This window comes from Ostrinia furnacalis, unplaced genomic scaffold, assembly GCF_004193835.3.
Source record: "Ostrinia furnacalis isolate ACB-3 unplaced genomic scaffold, ASM419383v2 OfSCF1172, whole genome shotgun sequence".
NCBI classification, from domain to species: Eukaryota; Metazoa; Arthropoda; class Insecta; order Lepidoptera; family Crambidae; genus Ostrinia; species Ostrinia furnacalis.
Window position 1 is genome coordinate 831700 of NW_021131411.1, and position 19526 is coordinate 851225.

Genomic DNA, 19526 nt, shown 5'->3' on the forward strand with positions numbered 1-19526 from the left:
GCTGTAGCCGACACACGGCGGCGCGGAGCCCACACAGCGCGCTACGAAGACGCGTGCAGATTGTAAGTGCTTTAGGTTACTAGACCTCCTGTAGTCTAGGTAGTTCTAGACAGGAGACGAGTGCAGATTGTAAGTGCCTTAGACTTACTAGACCTCCTGTATTCTAGGTAGTTTTAGACTGCAGAATTGGTGATATGTTGCGAAGAGACCAAGACTATTTCTAGCGGCGTCGCGCGTCGCTTGACGGCTCCGCTTGACAGCAGACTTTTCTAGTCTAGGTCACTAGTATTACCGTGTCTAGGTAGTCCTATAGCGCAGACTTAGCGAGATGCGGCGAAGAAACGAAGAAGAAAGTAATTTAAACAAAACCTTGACAGATAGCACACGGGTTTTGACAGTTGCGTCGTTGCAGCGCAATACCTCTGGCGGGAATCTTCTTCAGCTAACCAGGTTCCAGGTCGAGAAATGAGCAAGACTTCTTGAAGTTTATCTATATCTAGCGCGCGATTGGCGTTAAACTTAACACCTCAGTTACACTACTCGCGAAGTTAATCGAAGTAGCAACCTCGTCCCCTCTCGTCCTACTACCGAATGTTTTCGGTGCTGCGCCCGAATCAAAGGGCACAAAGCGTTTCAATGTTTGAATATGCGTGTCTACACTACTCGTGCAACTTCGGTACTCGGTCAAAGCATCGTAGCGAATAATATAGCTGAGATTTAAAGATCTCAACGCATTTAGTGGCACACGAGCAGTGCGACGTCACAATGCAACGCCCAAGTCGTAGCGTTGATGAATGGTACCAGGTACAGGTGGTCAGTCTTCGGACCAGCGCAGGCAGACCTGGCTAGAATGCAGTCCATGATATTCCAAACTGGTAGATAGTCCCAGGACTCCCCAGAACCGGTGTCCACTTCAACCCAAGAAGACCGCTCGGCATACCAAGCGCTGTTGGATCCCTACACCGGCTGCGTAGCGCTCCGACACACGGCGGCGCGGAGCCCACACAGCGCGCTACGAAGACGCGTGCAAATTGTAAGTGTAACTAATCAATTTTAGGTACGCGATAAGCCCATACATTTGTCGTTTGATCGATAAAATTTTATCACGGCGCGCATCCTAGCCTGGACTTCGTGTAAGTTTACTGAAATTGACAAATTTTGTAATTTTTCTTTTTGTTTCCTTTTAAAAAATACTAGAAAGGACATCATCCACGTTTCATACATTTTTGGTCCAAAATCAAAAGTGCCGGCCAACAAATAAAAGTGCTGTATATTGACAGAATACGTCTGCCTTAGCATTTGTTACTATGGCACCAAAGCTGTAGCACCACTGTGCGTCGAGTATTTGAGATCTAAAAGTCATCGACGATCCATACATTTTTGTTCAAAATCAAGTGTCGGCTCATCTTTACATTTGTTAACTAATATTTGATTTGTATTTGATTCAAATCATCTGATTTGAGACAGGGGAAAAATCCAAACGGGCGATGCCGCGGGCAAAAGGATAGTTCCAAACGACAGACAATCTATAATTCAACATCAAATCTAAAATTACACAACTCACCGAAGAACTAGGCACTATACCGCACCGCACCCAGCAGTATTGTGTAAGCACAGTTCGCACGGTGTTTACTAACAACGTCGCAAAAACATGGCGGATCACGTGTACGCGTTGTGGCGCGAATGCCTGTGGAAAAAGATTGATTATTTGTATATTAACCGACTTCAAAAAAGGAGGTTCTCCTTTCGTTCGGCTGTATAATGGTTTTTTGGGTGCGTCATTCATGAACCACTTTTTTATGCTATACAAGGCAGATATTTGACAGCAATCGCACCTGGTGTTAAGTGTGATGCAGTCAAGGATGGTACATATCTGCCCTGTAAGTGCCTATTCACTCTCGCCTTGAAAAGGCTAGATTTGAATAGCTATTCCGATCACAAGCCGACTAGACAAAACTATTTACCTTTATGAGTCTGTAGTTTTCGACAGTTAAGGATTTGTCACATTGCATGCGTTCTGCGGTCTAGTTAGGTCAAAGTTAAAGTGTTTTGTCCGGACCACTGACCAATTGCCCTGACTGACCATCTTGTTCGTACATGATGCGGGCTGCTTTCAATTTGACCTGATCACCTGACCGCGGAACGCATCCAATGTGGTAAATCCTTTGAAATCCCACCTGAAGCAATCGTTTTTCACAAGACCGGGTGGCAGTTTTAAATATTTCTTTAGTGCCTGCCAATGTCTAGGTTAATTGTTACGTTTTGATACATTATTTTATGGTAGGTATATCTTTCCATGACCAGTCCCCGAAGGCAGCGCCTGTTCACAGACTTGACGTGTGAACCAGCCATCGCTTCACTCGACCATATTATAGACCATCTATTCAATTCGTACCTGAAGTAACCATTTCTTCACCCTTTCCCCACAGCCAGTGGAAGACGACCGCTGCAGCCTGGACAGCGTCAGCGCGTGTTCCATGGAGTCAGAGGATGAACCGCCCCCGCTGGGGCCCCACGCGCCGCCGGGGCCCCAAGAACCGGAGGCGCCGCTTAGCGATGACGAAGACACTGCAAGGTCTGAGAAACTGAAATTATAATTTAAATACAGGGTGTCCCAAAAACTAGTGTCAAGCCGAAGCCCAGAGGTAGAGCATCATTTTTGATAGTTTTCGAGTTATGATTGTTTTAAATTTAGCTTAGGCACTTTTTTGGTCACTGTGGCGCGATTAGTCAAGTTACATGCCTTATTTTTTTATTATTATTAGATGAATTATTAGTTGTACCTTGTGTGTTCCTTTTCTTTCTGTTCTGTTCTTTGGTGTGCAATAGAAGAACATAACTCGAAAACTATCGGTGATTTGGGTAGCCCTAGTGATGCTCTACCTCTGGTTAAGGAAAGTACGCGAAGATACTTATTTCTGTTTAATTTTGTTTTTAATTGTAATAAAATATAGTTATTTTAATGTTCATATTTTTCATTTCACTTTCATTTATTCGACTGACTGTATTGTGTCAGTTTGCAACTGTGTCCACGTGGGAATGTGTCTGATTGAGAATGTGTCCTGTTGGAACTAAATCTCTGGGCTTCGGCTTGACACTACTTTTTGAGACACTCTGTATAAGAAATCTACAGGATGGCCAGAGAGTTGACGTTCAAAGCTAGAATTTTATTCCTTACATCAAGGTGTATCTAAATCACCCCCATGTATGTTCTACAATTTTGTATATTACTAGCGGCCGCCCGCGACTTCGTACGCGTGGATCCCGTTTTACCCGTCTTCATCTATCTTACGTGGTTTAGATTTTTTCATACAAATGTTTTTTCCCGCTAACTCCCGTTCCCGTAGGAATTTTGCAATATCCTGTTGTAACTAAGCTTTAAGTTTACTAAGGTACATGCATGCCAAATTTCAAGCGTCTAACTTAAGCGGTTTAGATTTTTCATACAAAAGGATTTTCCCGCTAATTCCCGTTCCCGTGGAAATTTCGGGAATTCCTTTCTTAGTGCACTTCTACGGTACCTAAGCTACGTCCCTTCCAAATTTCAAGTGCCTACGTTTAGCCGTTTAGGCTGTGCGTTAATAGTCAAATAACAGTCAGTTTCTCCTTTTACGAGGGCTGCACTAAAAGTATCGGGAATGGAATATTTCCACTGTTCCTATCATATTAAAATATTTTTAATTGCAAACTCCTTGGTTTTAAGCATCGAATACNTATTGTCCCTTTAAGCTGTGAAAATATCAAACTTCTAAGCCAAGCCAATCAAAAGATACAGCCGATTATGTCGATATTTTCAACAAATTTTCGACACTCGCAAAGGAATCAAAACCTACAGGATACCTTCCGTAAACTCAGAATCTTGAAATTTGGCATAAAGCATTGTCATATAATGCAAATATAGGAAAAATTGCGAAAATTACATTTTTTTAGTTATATATAATAAAAATATTTTAATAAAATGAAACTTACTACCTTATTTCTCACGAACGAATAAAGGTATCAAATTGAAATTTATACCAAATACCTAGATCTATTGTCCCTTTAAGAAATAAAAAAATTAAACTTCTAAGTTAACGCGATCAAAAGATACAGCAGTTTATACCGACACCTTAGACGAATTTCCGTCACACGCTAGGGAATCAAAACCTACAAGGTACTTCCTGTGAACTCAGAATCTTGAAATTCGACACGAAGCAACGTTATATAGTTAAGTGTGCCTACCATGAGTTTACGTTAGGTGTGCTCGCTAGCGACTGCGTAAAAAAATGACATTTAAATGTATGACATATTGTGCAGCGCCCCTAGTGGCTACTTTCAAGAAATAAAACGTTCATAGAATTTTTTGACGTATTCGCTAGCGAGCTCACCTAACGTAAACTCATGGTAAGCACACAGATATAGGAAAAATTGCGAAAATGATAAATTTGAAGTTATATAAAATTTAAAATATTATTTTTGCTTACATGACATAAAATATTTTTTTAATAATTATAAACTTACTACCTACCCTTTTTCACATGAACGCGTAGAGATATTAAAGTCTTCTTAAATCTAATTGCCTCTAAACTGTGATAAATTCTAAATCAACGCAAAAATTCAAAACGCTGAGGTACCTACCTATAATGCAAATATAGGAAAAATAAATAAATAAAAAATAATCATACCGCATATTTTGAAATTCGCCACTACTCGCAACGGAATCAAGTAAGTAATTTGATTTAATACATCATAAATTGTAAACCGCTACGTTTGTACGGCGGAACCCTCGGTGTGCGAGCCCGACTCACACTTGGCCGGTTTTTTTTATATTAAAATAAGATGGTGCATGCAACGCAGCCTAAGTAATTACCAAATATCACAAGAAAATGCGACATATTTTTGCATAATGAAAAACTTTTCCATTTCTTATGCATTCTAAGGATTGGGATTACTTGCTAACATACGTCATAATAATCATCATAATTCAACCAGTAGGTCCAAATAGTAGCTTCCTGCAAGTACCTATAAAAGCTTATCTGTCCTCATACGTTGCGCTTGTTTGTATGTGTCTATCAGTCTAGAACCATGCTGCCCCATTAGTTCTATGTATCTACTAGCTGTGCCCGCGACTTCGTCCGCGTGGAATAATGACTTTGGGTAGGCACTTTTAATAATTTAGTCTAATTATTTTACAAATAGCTTTTGCCCGCGACTTCGTCCGTGGAGAAGTCGAAAACGTTCTCATACGATTATTTTTAAATGTTTTAACGTTATTATCTAAATGTTTGAATACTTTTAAAATATAAAAATCAGGTTAAATAAACATGAAAATATTTTTTTCTTATATTTTATGAATATGCAGCTNAACCAATAAATACATTTTTAAATAGTAATGTTGTTTCACTTCCTTGATTCCCGAAATTTTCAGTGCCGCCCTCGTATATATTTAGATTTAGTTTATGAGATAAAGTTAATTTTGTTAAGCTGGATCACCGCTCTAATAAACCAGGAGCAAATAAAATATTTAAATAATGTCAAATGCTACTACTAACATTAGCAGGGTTCGAAAATATCCGATATTTATTATAAATATCAAAATATCGGATATTTATGATATATATCCGATATATATCAACTTTGATATATATCAATTTTGTATGAAAGCCATAGTATTATTTTATTGTATTATTCATGAATACTATTGCATATGTGTTACATAAACATGTTTTTAATGTTTTTAAACTTAAAATCTGACAAATAAAGCAAAAACATAAAATATTCTGTTAAATACGGCAAAATCAACTAAAAAAATAAAAATCTTATGTCAAAAAGTACAAATACAGTAACAAATTTTAAAAGTTGATATATATCATNTACGGAAGATTGTCCGAGTCTAACCGCAATCCATCGCGCCAGTCCGCACACCTAAGTATGGGCGATGCACGACTGCGAATGGGAGAAAGTAACTGAGTAGGTGTTGCACCTCACTGTCATAACTCACCGGTCGCGCGGGGGTCCAGCGACTTGATGACCTCCTTGGCCTTCTCGACGCACTTCTTGTACTTGTCTTCGGTGGCCAGTAGCTCGGCTTCTCGCGCCGCTAACGCCTCCTGTAACTTGCTGCTCCGCCGTCGCTCTTCTGATAACGCTGCTTGGAGCTCCTCCACTTGTAATGCTGGGAAATTGAACATCATCATTATCAGTCTATCCAATAACCTCAATTAGAATGACCCTATCTAATGCACCAGTGGCAAATCGAGGATACTCCCCTACACATGCTAAACGGGTTGGAGAGGCTCGGTGTTTGAATATTTGCCCAATAGTTAGTAACCTCTTAAGACTTACACGTGAAGAATAGAAGTTATCATATTCTGCTCTGCCGTAATTCTGCAGTTATTTTTTGTTCGTTTCCTATTGCCGTCAACTCCTGAATAAAAGCGAGAGGCTTTACGGGTTTCCACAACGCCTGGTCTTACGCTGCCCGCATACAAGTGCTTTTCGTGACCTTCACCAAATCGTCAGTCCACCGTCACTCACATCATAAGCTGCTACACGGCAACACATAGATGTTTTGTAAACACATAGTGGATTATAGTACACTGGGCCATAGTTCCAGCTACCCATTTCCTTTCTCTCGCTCTCACCAAATGGTCATTCTTTGCGATAGAGAGGCGACATGACCGCAAATGGGTAGCCGGAACTGTGGCCCATAGAAAGCATTACACAAACATTACTATAAGGTAACACGGTGCGCGTGGATGTACAGGGTGACTCACGAACCAATCACAAAGCTCTATTCAACGCTGTGCTTTCGATTTGCTACGTCACTTAAGCAAGCATCAGTTGTCAATACGGGTGATTGAATGGATACTAACATTTCCTCTGGCTGTCCTCGATGGCGGAGGCGAGCCGCGGGTGCGGCGCCTCGAGCGTGGCCTCCAGCTGCATGATGCGCTGGTTGGCCTCGCGGTTCACGGCGCGCTGCTTCTCTAATCGCGCCGCATAGTCTTCCAGTAGCGCCTGACGAAAACGAGCACGTGATTTATTTATTTATGAAGCGATAAAATACTCATAGTATCGAAATCGGATTGGCTAAATAGAGATATAAAGAACGCATGTTTTTTTTTATGCATAACAAGGCAGTTATTTGACCACAATCGCACCTGATGTTAAGTGGGATGCAGTCTAGGATGGTACATATCTGCCCTGTAAGTGCTTATTCACTCTCGCCTTGAAGAGGCCCAGATTGTATATTTTATAGATTGTAGATTGTATATTATTTCACAAATTACTAATACTCCCGTTAGCCCCTCGTACTAAGCTAAATATGCTTGGGTCACGATCGCGTTTTCCGGATCACGAGTCGGCCAGTCCGACCCCTTCACCGTTCGGCTATCGTGGCTTCTTTGAGCCCCGCCACCGATGAAATATTGTGATAACACAAGAGGTAACAGTTCTTTATTAAAAAAATTGTGCTTTGTGAGCTTTGCACAATATAATAGCCAATGCCCAGTATCAAATAAAATTATGAACGAAAACATAGTTTGTTCAGATCATGGTGAAACTAATGATATTTAATGTTTATTAGACGATAATATCCTCCCGATCCTCTTAAGCGGACTTCCTGAGAGAACTTGAAATGATGTTGCACTATTTTTTTTTTCATTTGCCTTTTGTTACATTTACTCATGCTCGTTTACGGACACTTACATGTTAATAAATCTACAATTAAAACACATTAATATTAAGGTAAACAATAATTAATACGTTATGATTCACATAAAGACATGCTAGATTTATTACACTCAAAAGTTATTCAGTCAAAGACATTTGAATAAAATCAACATGAAATATAAACTGCTTTCCAACTGTCAAAAGATTAGAAAACGATTGCGACTGGTTGTTCAAATATTTGAGTTATAGCACGATAATTTCGCTTATTAACGTTTAAATCGAATTGTGCGATAAGGTGTGAAACATATTTTATTATCGAAATTATACCAATTAAAGATTTATGTGGCAGTAGCATTTACAGAAAAAAGTCACAAATTGCATCTTAAAATACTTATTTATTTATTTATACTAGGGAAACAAACAATTTTGATACACAGACAAATAATTACACAAAAAAATAGGACAGAAATCAGCAAAGTTACTTTATACTTTGAAATAAATTACCAAGTCCTGTTATGTCTCTATGGTACCTATTGGATTGTGGCCGCGGTTGTTCTGGCTACCTCAATAGAAGGAGAAGATATGATCATGCCCCATTAATCATACCGCAGTAAGTTTTTGTGGAGTAACGTATCAAAAAGTTGTCTATGTTAGTTAAAACGTTCGCGACGAGCAAAACTGAAGTGATAGTAACAAAGAAGCCACAAAAATTATAGACAGGTTACCTAATGTGTACGTGTTGCATAATGTTGGTCCACGTAAAGTAACTGCGGTGTGGATGCATCACTATACTACGGGAAACATTTTTTTTTTTTTTTTTTTTTTTAGACAATTTCACACATCGCCAGCTAGCCCCAAAGAAAGCAACTTAATGCTTGTGTTATGAGTGCTAGCTTAACGGATATACTACTTATATACTTTTTTTTTTTTAAATACATACATATTATACATAGTAACACCCAGACCCGTCACAGAAATTAAAATTCATCATTTCAATTTCTGCCCGGCCGGGAATCGAACCCGGGACCTCTTGGCACTTGGACTACACAACCACTACTAACAGGACGATATTTCCTACTGGGCGCTCTGGGCAACATTGGACTACACAACCACTACTAACAGGACGATATTTCCCACTGGGCGCTCTGGGCATGTGCCCAGGGAGCCGCAATATAGGGGGCCTCTAATTTCCCTTTTTTTTTATAGGAATCCTTTTCCCCTTTTTGACACGTCTTCTCCGCTCCGCTCTGCTCCGCCTTGATGGAAACTGGGCCTTACATTCCCAGAGCCCCCAGTAGGTCAAAGACAGCCGTTACTACTAAACTCACCTGCACTGAAGCTTGGTCTGCCTGCGCGCCTTGGTTCTGTCGCAGAAGCTTATTTTCGTGTTCTAGTCGAATCAGCTGTTCCTTCACGTCGTTGGGTATCAACTCGCGCGATACGTTGTCTTCGCTTGCACCTGAAAGAGATTTGTAAACGATGTAAAATATTTATTTGCATTGTAAAAAGTTAGTGATTCTATTTGTCTTTATCATAAAATATTATAAGAAAAAAACTCGTTCTCTATCTTGGTTGGTGGTAGGGTTTATTTTAAGTCCACCTGGCTAGCTACCATCATCTTACAGTAGTGGTCTGTTCCGGCAGTTGGAGGCAAAATAGCCAGTTCTTCTGTGGTTGAAGATTCCATGTGAAGCTCGCTTCCACCTTCAGCCTGATCTTCACTTTCCATCAGGTGAGATACAGGCCAAGAGCTTCCTCGTTGTGGATAAAAAAAACTCGTTAGAAATATACATTTGGTAATAATAGAGCTGTCTCCCTCAGCGTGTCCCGCTCTTGCAGTATGGTGTCCCGCTCGCGCTGGGACGACGCCTAGCGGCTGCTCAGCTTCAGAACAAGAATGTTATCTATCTCTATGTCGTCAGAGTGTACCTGTGGTGATAGTAGAGCAGCGCAGCTCGTGGACCGTCTCCCTCAGCGTGTCCCGCTCCTGAAGTATGATGTCCCGCTCGCGCTGGAACGACGCTACGCGGCTGCTCAGCTTCAGAACAGGAATGTTCTCTATCTCTATGTCGTTAGAAGTGTACCTGTGGTGATAGTAGAGCAGCGCAGCTCGTCGACTGTCTCCCTCAGCGTGTCCCGCTCTTGCAGTATGGTGTCCCGCTCGCGCTGGAACGACTCTACGCGGCTGCTCAGCTTCAGAACAGGAATGTTCTCTATCTCTATGTCGTTAGAGTGTACCTGTGGTGATAGTAGAGCAGCGCAGCTCGTCGACGGTCTCCCTCAGCGTGTCCCGCTATTGTAGTATGGTGTCCCGCTCGCGCTGGGACGCCACGCGGCTGCTCAGCTCTATGTCGTTAGAAGTGTACCTGTGGTGATAATAAAGCAGCGCAGCTCGTCGACTGTCTCCCTCAGCGTGTCCCGCTCTTGCAGTATGGTGTCCCGCTCGCGCTGGGACGACGCCTCGCGGCTGCTCAGCTTCAGAACAAGAATGTTCTCTATCTCTATGTCGTTAGAGTGTACCTGTGGTGATAGTAGAGCAGCGCAGCTCGTCCATTGTCTCGCTCAGCGTGTCCCGCTCTTGAAGTATGGTGTCCCGCTCGCGCTGGAACGACGCTACTCGGCTGCTCAACTTCTTGTCTCAATTCTCTATCTCTATGTCGTCAGAAGTGTACCTGTGGTGATAGTAGAGCAGCGCAGCCCGTCGACTGTCTCCCTCAGCGTGTCCCGCTCTTGCAGTATGGTGTCCCGCTCGCGCTGGGACGACGCCACGCGGCAGCTCAACTGTCCTTTATCTCTATGTCGTTAGAGTGTACCTGTGGTGATAGTAGAGCAGCGCAGCTCGTCGACGGTCTCCCTCAGCGTGTCCCGCTCTTGTAGTATGGTGTCCCGCTCGCGCTGAAACGACGCTACGCGGCTGCTCAGTTTCTTGTTCTCTATCTCTAATTTGTCAGCCTTCGTTATCTCTGCGTCCAACTTTTCGTTTAGATCTGTCACCTAAGGAGAGACAAACTATTATTAGACCCTTGATCTTTTATACATTACAGATTTTTTACAAATCACGATGGGATTCAAACACGTTATAGGATCTCAGATGGGACAACGCATAGGGTAAAATCACACTGTATATTATTTGTTTCCACTCAATCTGAATGTCTGAAAAATAATTAATCCAAACTCGGTAAAGAGTTCTTTAAATCTGACACCAGGACAGGAAGGTTTTCTGGCAAAAAAACTTCAGTACAGTAAACTTCGTAGTAGTGACACTCCATTTTCCTTAATGTGTTTATTTGGTACATGTTTGTACCTCAGTTCGTCGCTTGCCTCTCTAACTGACGTACCTATCTGACTTTTTTTTTTCGAAACTGAGTTATCTACACCATCTTAATCAATTTTGCAAGACGAATCGATCTGTCTAATCACCTGCCCCCTTAGACAAAACGCACTTTTTGATCGAATCGAAAATCGAATCCGTCAAAACTCCATACAAAAAAGGGACTTTTCGACCACTTTTCGACTGGTTTGCGATTTTATTTTGCTCTTTGTCTAGACCCACTGAAAATTTTGCTAAATGTCAGTTATGTCAGTTACGTCAGTTAGAGAGGCAAGCGACGAGTTGGCACAGAGGAAGATGAATAACAATCGTATAATACAGCAAGTTCGTTGACACCCACCTGCTTCTTGTAGATATCTAGCTGCGCGCGCACGGCGTTGTGTCGCGCGGCCGCCTGCTCGTGCTCGATGGCGCGCTGCACGTGCTCCGTGTTCGCGCGCTCCAGGAGTTTCACCTGCACACGCATAGTGTTACTATACCACTGTCTTCCGTCTCACTCGTAGATAGTGTAAGCGATTGCGACAGATATAACCAAATACTCAAAAGGCGTGGCTTAACTTGGATACGCCCATATTAGTCGACCACTTGTCTTCTCACTAATATGATACGCCTGCGATAGGTAAACCCAAATATAGAAAGTATTTACTATGTTTCTTATTCTAAACCTTTTGATGCCCAAAATTTCGCGCACGGTTATGGTTTTATTTGGAGTTATAATGTGTATAGTTGCTGTTCCCCGTAGGTCTAAGTTGAGCCTAACTTCGAACCCTACAGGAGATTTAACGTACTAAATCCCAAGATAGTCTCGGGATCCCGGCATTACATATCAAATGGTTGCCTAATAATTCAAGGCCAATGACAGGTCATGCGACCCATGACAGTCCGCGCGACCTCTCATTGGCCTATGATCTCGTCGTGATTGCGCCGGCGATGGCGATCTGCACGCTTTGGTGTAGTTGAAGCATTATAGAATATAGCAAAATTTTTTTTTATTCATCCACTCGTACAAAATTAAACCAATCCAAATGTATCCTCAACGCACCTGTCTCCGCAGATCCACGTGCTCCTCCATCCGCTTCTTGTAGGAGGCGACGGTGGCTTCGAGCGCGGCCGCCTTCGCCGCCGTCTCCCGCAGGGCGTCCACCTCGTCCTTTAGCGTCACGTTCTCCGATGCTGCTATCTGTGTGGAAGATGAGGAAAATAAGTAGGCACAACGATAAAGGATCGACCATGAGAAGGTGGTGGTTGTGTTGGTGGATGGTTTATTTACTATCTTCTAACTAGGCAATATACTTTGTCATAACGTTGTAGTTGAATATTAGATGGCTGAGTATTAATATTAACATCAAATAGGGTTTTTGTACTGTTTATGTGACGTGCCACTATCGGGTAACGTTCACGCTAGTGTCGTCTCTTCCTGGATGTCACTCCAACAGTCCAACCTTGTGAGGTTGGAGGACAACTTAGGATCTATCGAAATTACTTACCTTTGTCCGGTCCTCTTGCAAAGCATCTAGTTGCTAGGTCACGATTTACAGGCCAAACATCCTATAAAAGACTTACTAACAAAAACGATTTATCTCACCTGTAGCTCCTCGTTCCTAAGCTTCAGTAGAGCAACTTCTCTCTCGAGTGCGTCAGCGCGCGCGCGCTGGTCATCCCTTTGTAACTCGACTTTATCGAGCTCGTCCTTCAGCGCATCTAGTTGTTTATGTGACGCGCCTCCAGGTAACATACACACTAGTGTCGTCTCTTCTTGGATGTCGCTCCAGCCTCACAACCTAGGATCTTATCGAAATTACTTACTCTACACCTTTGTTAGATCCTCTTGCAAGGCATCTAGTAGCTAGGTCACGATGTATAGGCTAAACATCCTAGATAAAGGGGTTAGTACGAAATCTTGTGGTCTCACCTGTAGCTCCTCGTTCCTAAGCTTCAGTAGAGCCACTTCTCTCTCGAGTGCGTCTGCGCGCGCGCGTTGATCATCCCTCTGTAGCTCGACTTTATCGAGCTCGTCTTTTAGCGCATCTAGTTGCGCGCGCATGTTGCTGTACCGCAGCGTGCCGGCGTGCGCGGGCCCCAGCGACGCGCCCGCGGCTACTTTGATCAGCTGTTTATGTGACGCGCCTCCAGGTGACATTCACGCTAGCGTCGTCTCTTCCTGAATGTCACTCCAGCCTCACAGCCTAGGATCTTATCGAAATTACTTACTCTACACCTTTGTCAGATCAGCTTATTCAGCTTACAAGGCATCTAGTAGCTAGGTCACGGTGTATAGGCTAAACATCCTAGATAATGGGGTTAGTACGAAATCTTGTGGTCTCACCTGTAGCTCCTCGTTCCTAAGCTTCAGTAGAGCGACTTCTCTCTCGAGTGCGTCTGCGCGCGCGCGTTGATCATCCCTCTGTAGCTCGACCTTATCGAGCTCGTCTTTGAGCGCATCTAGTTGCGCGCGCATGTTGCTGTACCGCAGCGTGCCGGCGTGCGCGGGCCCCAGCGACGCGCCCGCGTCGTCGAGGTCGTGCGCGTCGGCGCCGGCGCCGGCAGCCCGCGACTCCGTCAGCCGAGCGACCTCGCCCAGCAATGTCATCTTCTCCTCTTGCAGGACTTTCACCTTCATTACATTACAAATTAACCGACTTGTTACAACTAATATCGTCGTTAATTATATCGCAGGAAGCAATAATAAACCACGCTTATCAGGAAGAATATATCGAAACATTCCAATCGATCAATCATGTCGGTTGCGGAATCCATTTGATCGACATTCTTTAAAGACACCTCGCTGTTGAACAATTAATCCATTTGCCGCTAACTGTGAGCTATGAGGTAGCTCAATCTGAATTTTCTAACGCATTAATATTTCGTACGCGCTAGATTACTGTTTCTCAACTTCCTGACTGCTCAATCTAGATCAGACACTCACGTTAAGTCGCTTATTTACGTAATTGTTCTTTTTTGTTGAGTAAAAAGTATTGCACATTTTTATTAGGAATTCTAGTAACCTCTATACTCAAACGATATCCATCAAGCGTAACACAAAGCCAAAACAAAAACAAATAGCCCATGCGTATTTGTGTTTTTGTTTTTTTGTTGACAAGAGACGTGCATACCTGTGTGTCTAGCTCATGGCAGCGCTGCGCCAGCACCTCCTTCATGTCCGCATCGGAGTGGTCGGCGGGCGCCGGCTCCAGGTGCAGACTGCCACGATTCACGCCCAGCGTCAGCGTCTCCAGTTCCTAGCCGACAAAACCAACACTTCTGTTCTTAAACCTCATACTGCGCCACAAGTCTGATGCTCAATGACACTTCACAGCGACATTCAAAATATAACTGACAGAACATATCACAACACTATCGTGTTACAAGGACATTAAAATAACCGTAACTAAACACTCAGTCTCTGTAAAAACGGCGTGTACCAAGCACGCAACTTCGAAAGTGCTGTTGGGTAAGACTGCATGCTTAATATAATTTTGCAATGATGAACGTTATATACGTATTGTAATGAACGCCTATATTAACACTGCATGTTACACATGGATGATTTTAAATTGCACGTAAGCACAACTTTTAAGGATCTACATAAATTTAGGCACTCACTAATTAACAAAAGGTTTATTAGTACTGTAAACCCCATTTCAAACAATGAATGGAATTATTTTTAAATAAACACAACAAACTAAGCTACTTTAAGGCCTTACAATCGCGGTACGCTCTTGTAAAGACTAAACATAAGAACTAGAAGCGTTTCGCGCTTACATGAAGATAAAAAAGATGATCTAATTAGGTGCTTCCAACTACTCTTATTTACTAATTACGTTTTTTCTCATTTAAAAGTCGGTTTTAATTGTTAATTACTGTCGGGGAAACCGGAGAAACAATTTAAATTACTGATAGATTTTATTTTCTACTTATTTCAATTAATAGAGTGATTGTATCCACCTAATACTAGCGACACGCCCCGTCATCACAGACAGACTGAATGCATTTATAATATAAATAAACATAAATCAACATTCCTCAAACACTATAAATAGGTATTGACACACAGAATTCAGTCTAATGAAGTGGAAATCAGATTAACTATGGATGGCTATTAGAATCCAGAATCTATAAGTATTAGTAATTAAGTAGCTATTATTGCACATTTTTTCAATAATGCAATGGATGTGTGGTGTGTGGTCTGTTCTGTTACATAAACCAACATTGCCAACACATTCTATACCCTCACTATCAGTTTACCACAAACCGCAAATCTATGTAATCAGATTTAGCTCTTAGTCTTGTCTGTTTCAATATTTATTACATACATCATTTGTGCCAGTGCACAGAGCATCCATCATCATTTGGGTTTGTTTGTTTATTTAATGTGGTAGAGAATATAAGATATAGCTATCCTATGTAGGTTAATTAATAAGTATTACAGATCCTATGATTATTATTGATGGATATTTTTATTATCAGATGTAAAAATTATTTAGAAATACAAACGTATCAATTATGAACTCTACATTTTTATTGCAAAAATGTAGCAATGTCATATCTAGGGGCACGGTAGTGCCCCCGCCAAGACGAGCCAAGCGAAGTTAGTCCTTACTTTATAACAGTATTCCGCAAAGGGTGTACCGCGAGTCCGCGACACACTGGTGTACCGTGCTCATTAGATAGTGGGCCTCAGAAAAATAAGATTATCTTATAAACTTATTTTTAGTAAGTAAGGGTAAGACTAATAAAGGTATTTATTATTTAAAAAATGATTTTTTATGTGTGGTGTTTTCAAAACTTTTCGTTCCTCCAAAAAGTTTCGTTTTCCTAGATGTACCTTGAACACAAAAAGTTCGCGGAACACTGCTTTATAAGATACCAACATCACATTAAATTCATTTGCAATGATTTAATTCCGATAATAAGTCTTTGTATCTTTATTAATATTGCCAATGAAGAAAGTAACTGACACTGAACCATTGAAACCCAGGGAAAAGCGTGTGCCTTAAAATCTGAGCAAAAGCTAGTTTGTATCTAAAAATCATGTTGATTGAAATATTCATAAAATATTCAGCAATGAACCAATATTATATGGCACCATTTAGAAGCAATATTGCCCAAACAATATTGGAGTTGCCACACTAAAAAAAAAAATGAATAAAAGGATGATGGGCACAAATGTATGGAAAGTGGTACCCGCTCCAATAGCCATAACCGATATATATTTTAAAAGGCCTTTAGATGTAGGAAAATGTCTGCTATGGGGCCAGTTCTAATTCACGTTTTGAAAGCAGTAATTCCACTAAGTATTATAATGAAAGTATAACACAATCATCTATGTAGGTATACGAGTATGTATTATGACTACAATCTATTAATATAACTAAAAGAAGCATTGAAAAGGAAAATTCGCTTTCATCATCATCATCATGATCATCCCCCAATGATTTCCACAATGGCCGGTTGGTGGCGCTACCTTTATGAGGTCGTCGGTCCATCTTGTGGGTGGACTTATTGGGTCTTGTGGGTTTATTCGCTTTAGCAACTCATAATAAAACCCTTAAGAAGTAATAAAACTTTAACCCCTTTATTAATAAAAGTTATACAAAGTGAACTCTGGCTTAAATTGTCATTTGGTATGGAAATGTCATTTTAATCCAAGCCGGGTACCATTCTGCAAAAAAGTATGTATATCTTCGTACACAACCAGATCTGAGGCTGGTGGTTATAGTAAAAGTTGTTCATCTTGGTAAGACCTTTCAAACGATACTAGACACATATCTATTCGAGCCGGGTACCATTTTGCCCATTGTCCTTTCATCAACTAATTTGCTTAATATGTATGATGCCTTAAAAGATGAATCCCTAAGTCCCTAAGACACTCTAAAAAGTATTTTTTGAATATTGCTTTGCACCATGTGAATAATTCTGGAGTAAGTATTAATACTTATCATCTTTTAATTAAAGCATCATACATATTAAGCAAATAAGTTGATGAAATTTATTCTTTTTTTTAATTCCTTTTATCATTTTATTTATTTATGAATAGAACAGTAGTAAAAATTAATTACACTATTCAAAGAAGTAACAAAAAACAAGATTCAGAATAACATTTAAATACTTATTATGATTAAAAAATATTTTATTAATATTTCTTATTAAAATATTGAGTAGGTATTGAAAAAAAAGCCAATGAAAGTGATACTTTCTCATTGCTATGCAACACAAACAGAGACTACAATGAATTCTCAAAGGTAAATGAAATTATAAATGCTGCTTTCTTATAACGGAACTATCACTGACCTGTATTGCTTGCATTATTGACCGCTGGCATGATAACTCCATTTCCATAATACGAGTTATATATTCCTCTTTTTTTATGCAGTTGACAGCACAGCCTGTCAATTAAAATATACATGATATTAACATATTAACTAATAACATAATATAGCTTTATTAATTATAATAATTAATTAATTACGTGTTATTTTTCCTATAATGAATTATAATATAATAATAAACACTGGATGTGGTACTGTGCATGACATCAACAAATAAATAATATCCAATTAAAATCCAATATGACAGCTTACTAGACAGTTTTGTTTTATGGACTTGGATAAAGTACAACTATAAAATAAGATGTGCATCACATGATGTGAGAAAAGTAGGACAGTTGGTCACTCAGTAAGAAACTGTGTTTATTGATAAATCTATTAGTTCACAGGTTTGATCCCTGTACAATGAAATACCTACTTGTGTGCTTATTCAATCATTTTTTCTTTTCAGACTTGTATTGCTGTATAAAATGTAAATTATTTCTTGCAAAACTCCAAGTAGACTCCAACCTACTACTCATACACTAGAATGATTAGTGTGGACCTAGAATAATATGTACAGAATTATAACGCTAATTCCCTATTTACGAAATAGAAACAGAACTCAATGAAAATTGTTTTGGGAGGCCTATGCCAAGAGACTAAATAGTTTAAAATAAAGGGCTGGAATAATTTATTTTATTAGAATGAAATATTTGCAAATCAGAATAAAATCTCTTTAGTCAAAGCCTTTATAAAACAATAAAAAAATAATTCATACTCCTATTCATTGCATGATTATTATTACCAATAAGAAACTAGTACTACTGACCAACTTCCTGCTCAATGTATTGTAGTAATAAATATAACAAAATTGTGTATTTCAGCATACACACATTCAAATTGCTATTGAAGTGAAGGTCAAATATCTAGAAACTTTCATGCATTCACTAAACTACACTACTATGAAGTAAATTAGTAATTAATAGACTACCAAAAGAACTACCCAGTTTAAATTGATTGATTTGCTGCTACTTCTATTATTGATGTGTAAATGTGTATAGTAACAGAAACTTACTGAGCACAAGTTGCAATAGCCTCCCCAGATCTGATTGATCTGCAGTCTCTGCTATATTCACCACATCTGGTCTTGAAAACTCCTGCAAGCTTAAGTTTAAAATATCCTGATGATAATCTGGAAAAAGATCAAATTAACTAATTAAAAGACATTTAGATCTAAATAAAATTTGTTTGGTGGCAAACAAATAAAAATTTGCTTTGTTTTGTTACAAAATCAACAAAATTACTAAGAAATTGTTGTAATCAAAAAGAAACAAATAAGTGATCAAAATATCAACAAACCAACAACACCCTCCAATATTTTCTTCAGGTTGCTCACTTTCAGTCTCCAATTATTGCCCACATCAGTTTTAATCTTCAAATTCCATGCTGGAGTGAAGTACTCAGGGGCAATTTGAGTGAGGGCTTCTGCTATAGCCACCCCATCGGACAGATCTGCAATCAAAAGTAATTAAAATTTGAGATGGTTCGAGTCAACACTATCAGATTCCTATGTTCAATCTATGTTTAGTACATTTACTAAAGAGACAAACACCTACACACAATCAGACAAATGAAGCAATAGAGAAATTAAATTATTTACACCATTTTCTTAACCTTATAACGACATAAAAACAGAGTCGGATGAGTTACTTTAAAACCAATGTTACATTAGCCAATAGAGAAAGAAATGAGGAGATGTACCAATCCAATGCAAGAACAACATGACGAAATCATTCGCTGAGGTATCAAACATAATATGGATGCAATTGATTTGTTTAGACTGCTCAAAATGTGTGAACCGGTGGCTTATTTACCAGCGATTAATAAAATAGCTTACCTGAAGGATTTCCATGTTTAGCAGTAAGATTTAAAGTCTGTAACCATTTGATCAGATTGTCACACAAAACAACACCGTTTAGATTTTCTTCCATTCTTGATAAAGTACTTTACGGAATATTTTTTACTGAAATAGTATGCAGCTTGGTACTTTATTTATAGCGAAACATTATTTATGAGCCTGAATTAATAGCTAAAACGACATCTGAAACAGAAACAAAATACTTTTTTCGTGATTGTCTCTTCGGTGACGTGACGTTTGATGTTCCGTTTTCGTTTACAAAGATAGCTCAATTACTATGATACATTAATAAACAAACAATTAAAAAATAAAATAT

General features: G+C 39.9%; 1 protein-coding gene across 1 annotated transcript; it reads right to left on the bottom strand.

Annotated features, from left to right (window-relative positions):
* Positions 1-3127: 3127 nt before the first annotated feature.
* Positions 3128-19468, bottom strand: LOC114351700 (protein hook-like). Its single transcript, XM_028303001.1, has 13 exons — positions 19190-19468; positions 18652-18804; positions 18368-18484; positions 17276-17370; positions 14098-14223; positions 13311-13598; positions 12027-12164; positions 11325-11438; positions 10467-10647; positions 8982-9112; positions 6855-6999; positions 5981-6154; positions 3128-3159 (listed from the first exon to the last, which is right to left on the bottom strand). Exons 1-13 carry the CDS (start codon positions 19281-19283, stop codon positions 3128-3130), a joined length of 1788 nt encoding a protein of 595 aa, XP_028158802.1. The 5' UTR covers positions 19284-19468.
* Between the last annotated feature and the right edge of the window lie 58 nt (positions 19469-19526).

Bases quoted from the DNA above. Each gene is read 5' to 3' on its own strand.
- LOC114351700 (XM_028303001.1), bottom strand. From the start codon at position 19,283: ATGGAAGAAAATCTAAACGGTGTTGTTTTGTGTGACAATCTGATCAAA. The intron at 18,805-19,189 runs GTAAGCTATTTT...TTTTGATTGCAG, and splicing joins TAAACATGGAAATCCTTCAG to ATCTGTCCGATGGGGTGGCT. The intron at 3,160-5,980 runs GTGAGTTATGAC...ATAAAATTCTAG, and splicing joins GCTGGACCCCCGCGCGACCG to CTTTGAACGTCAACTCTCTG.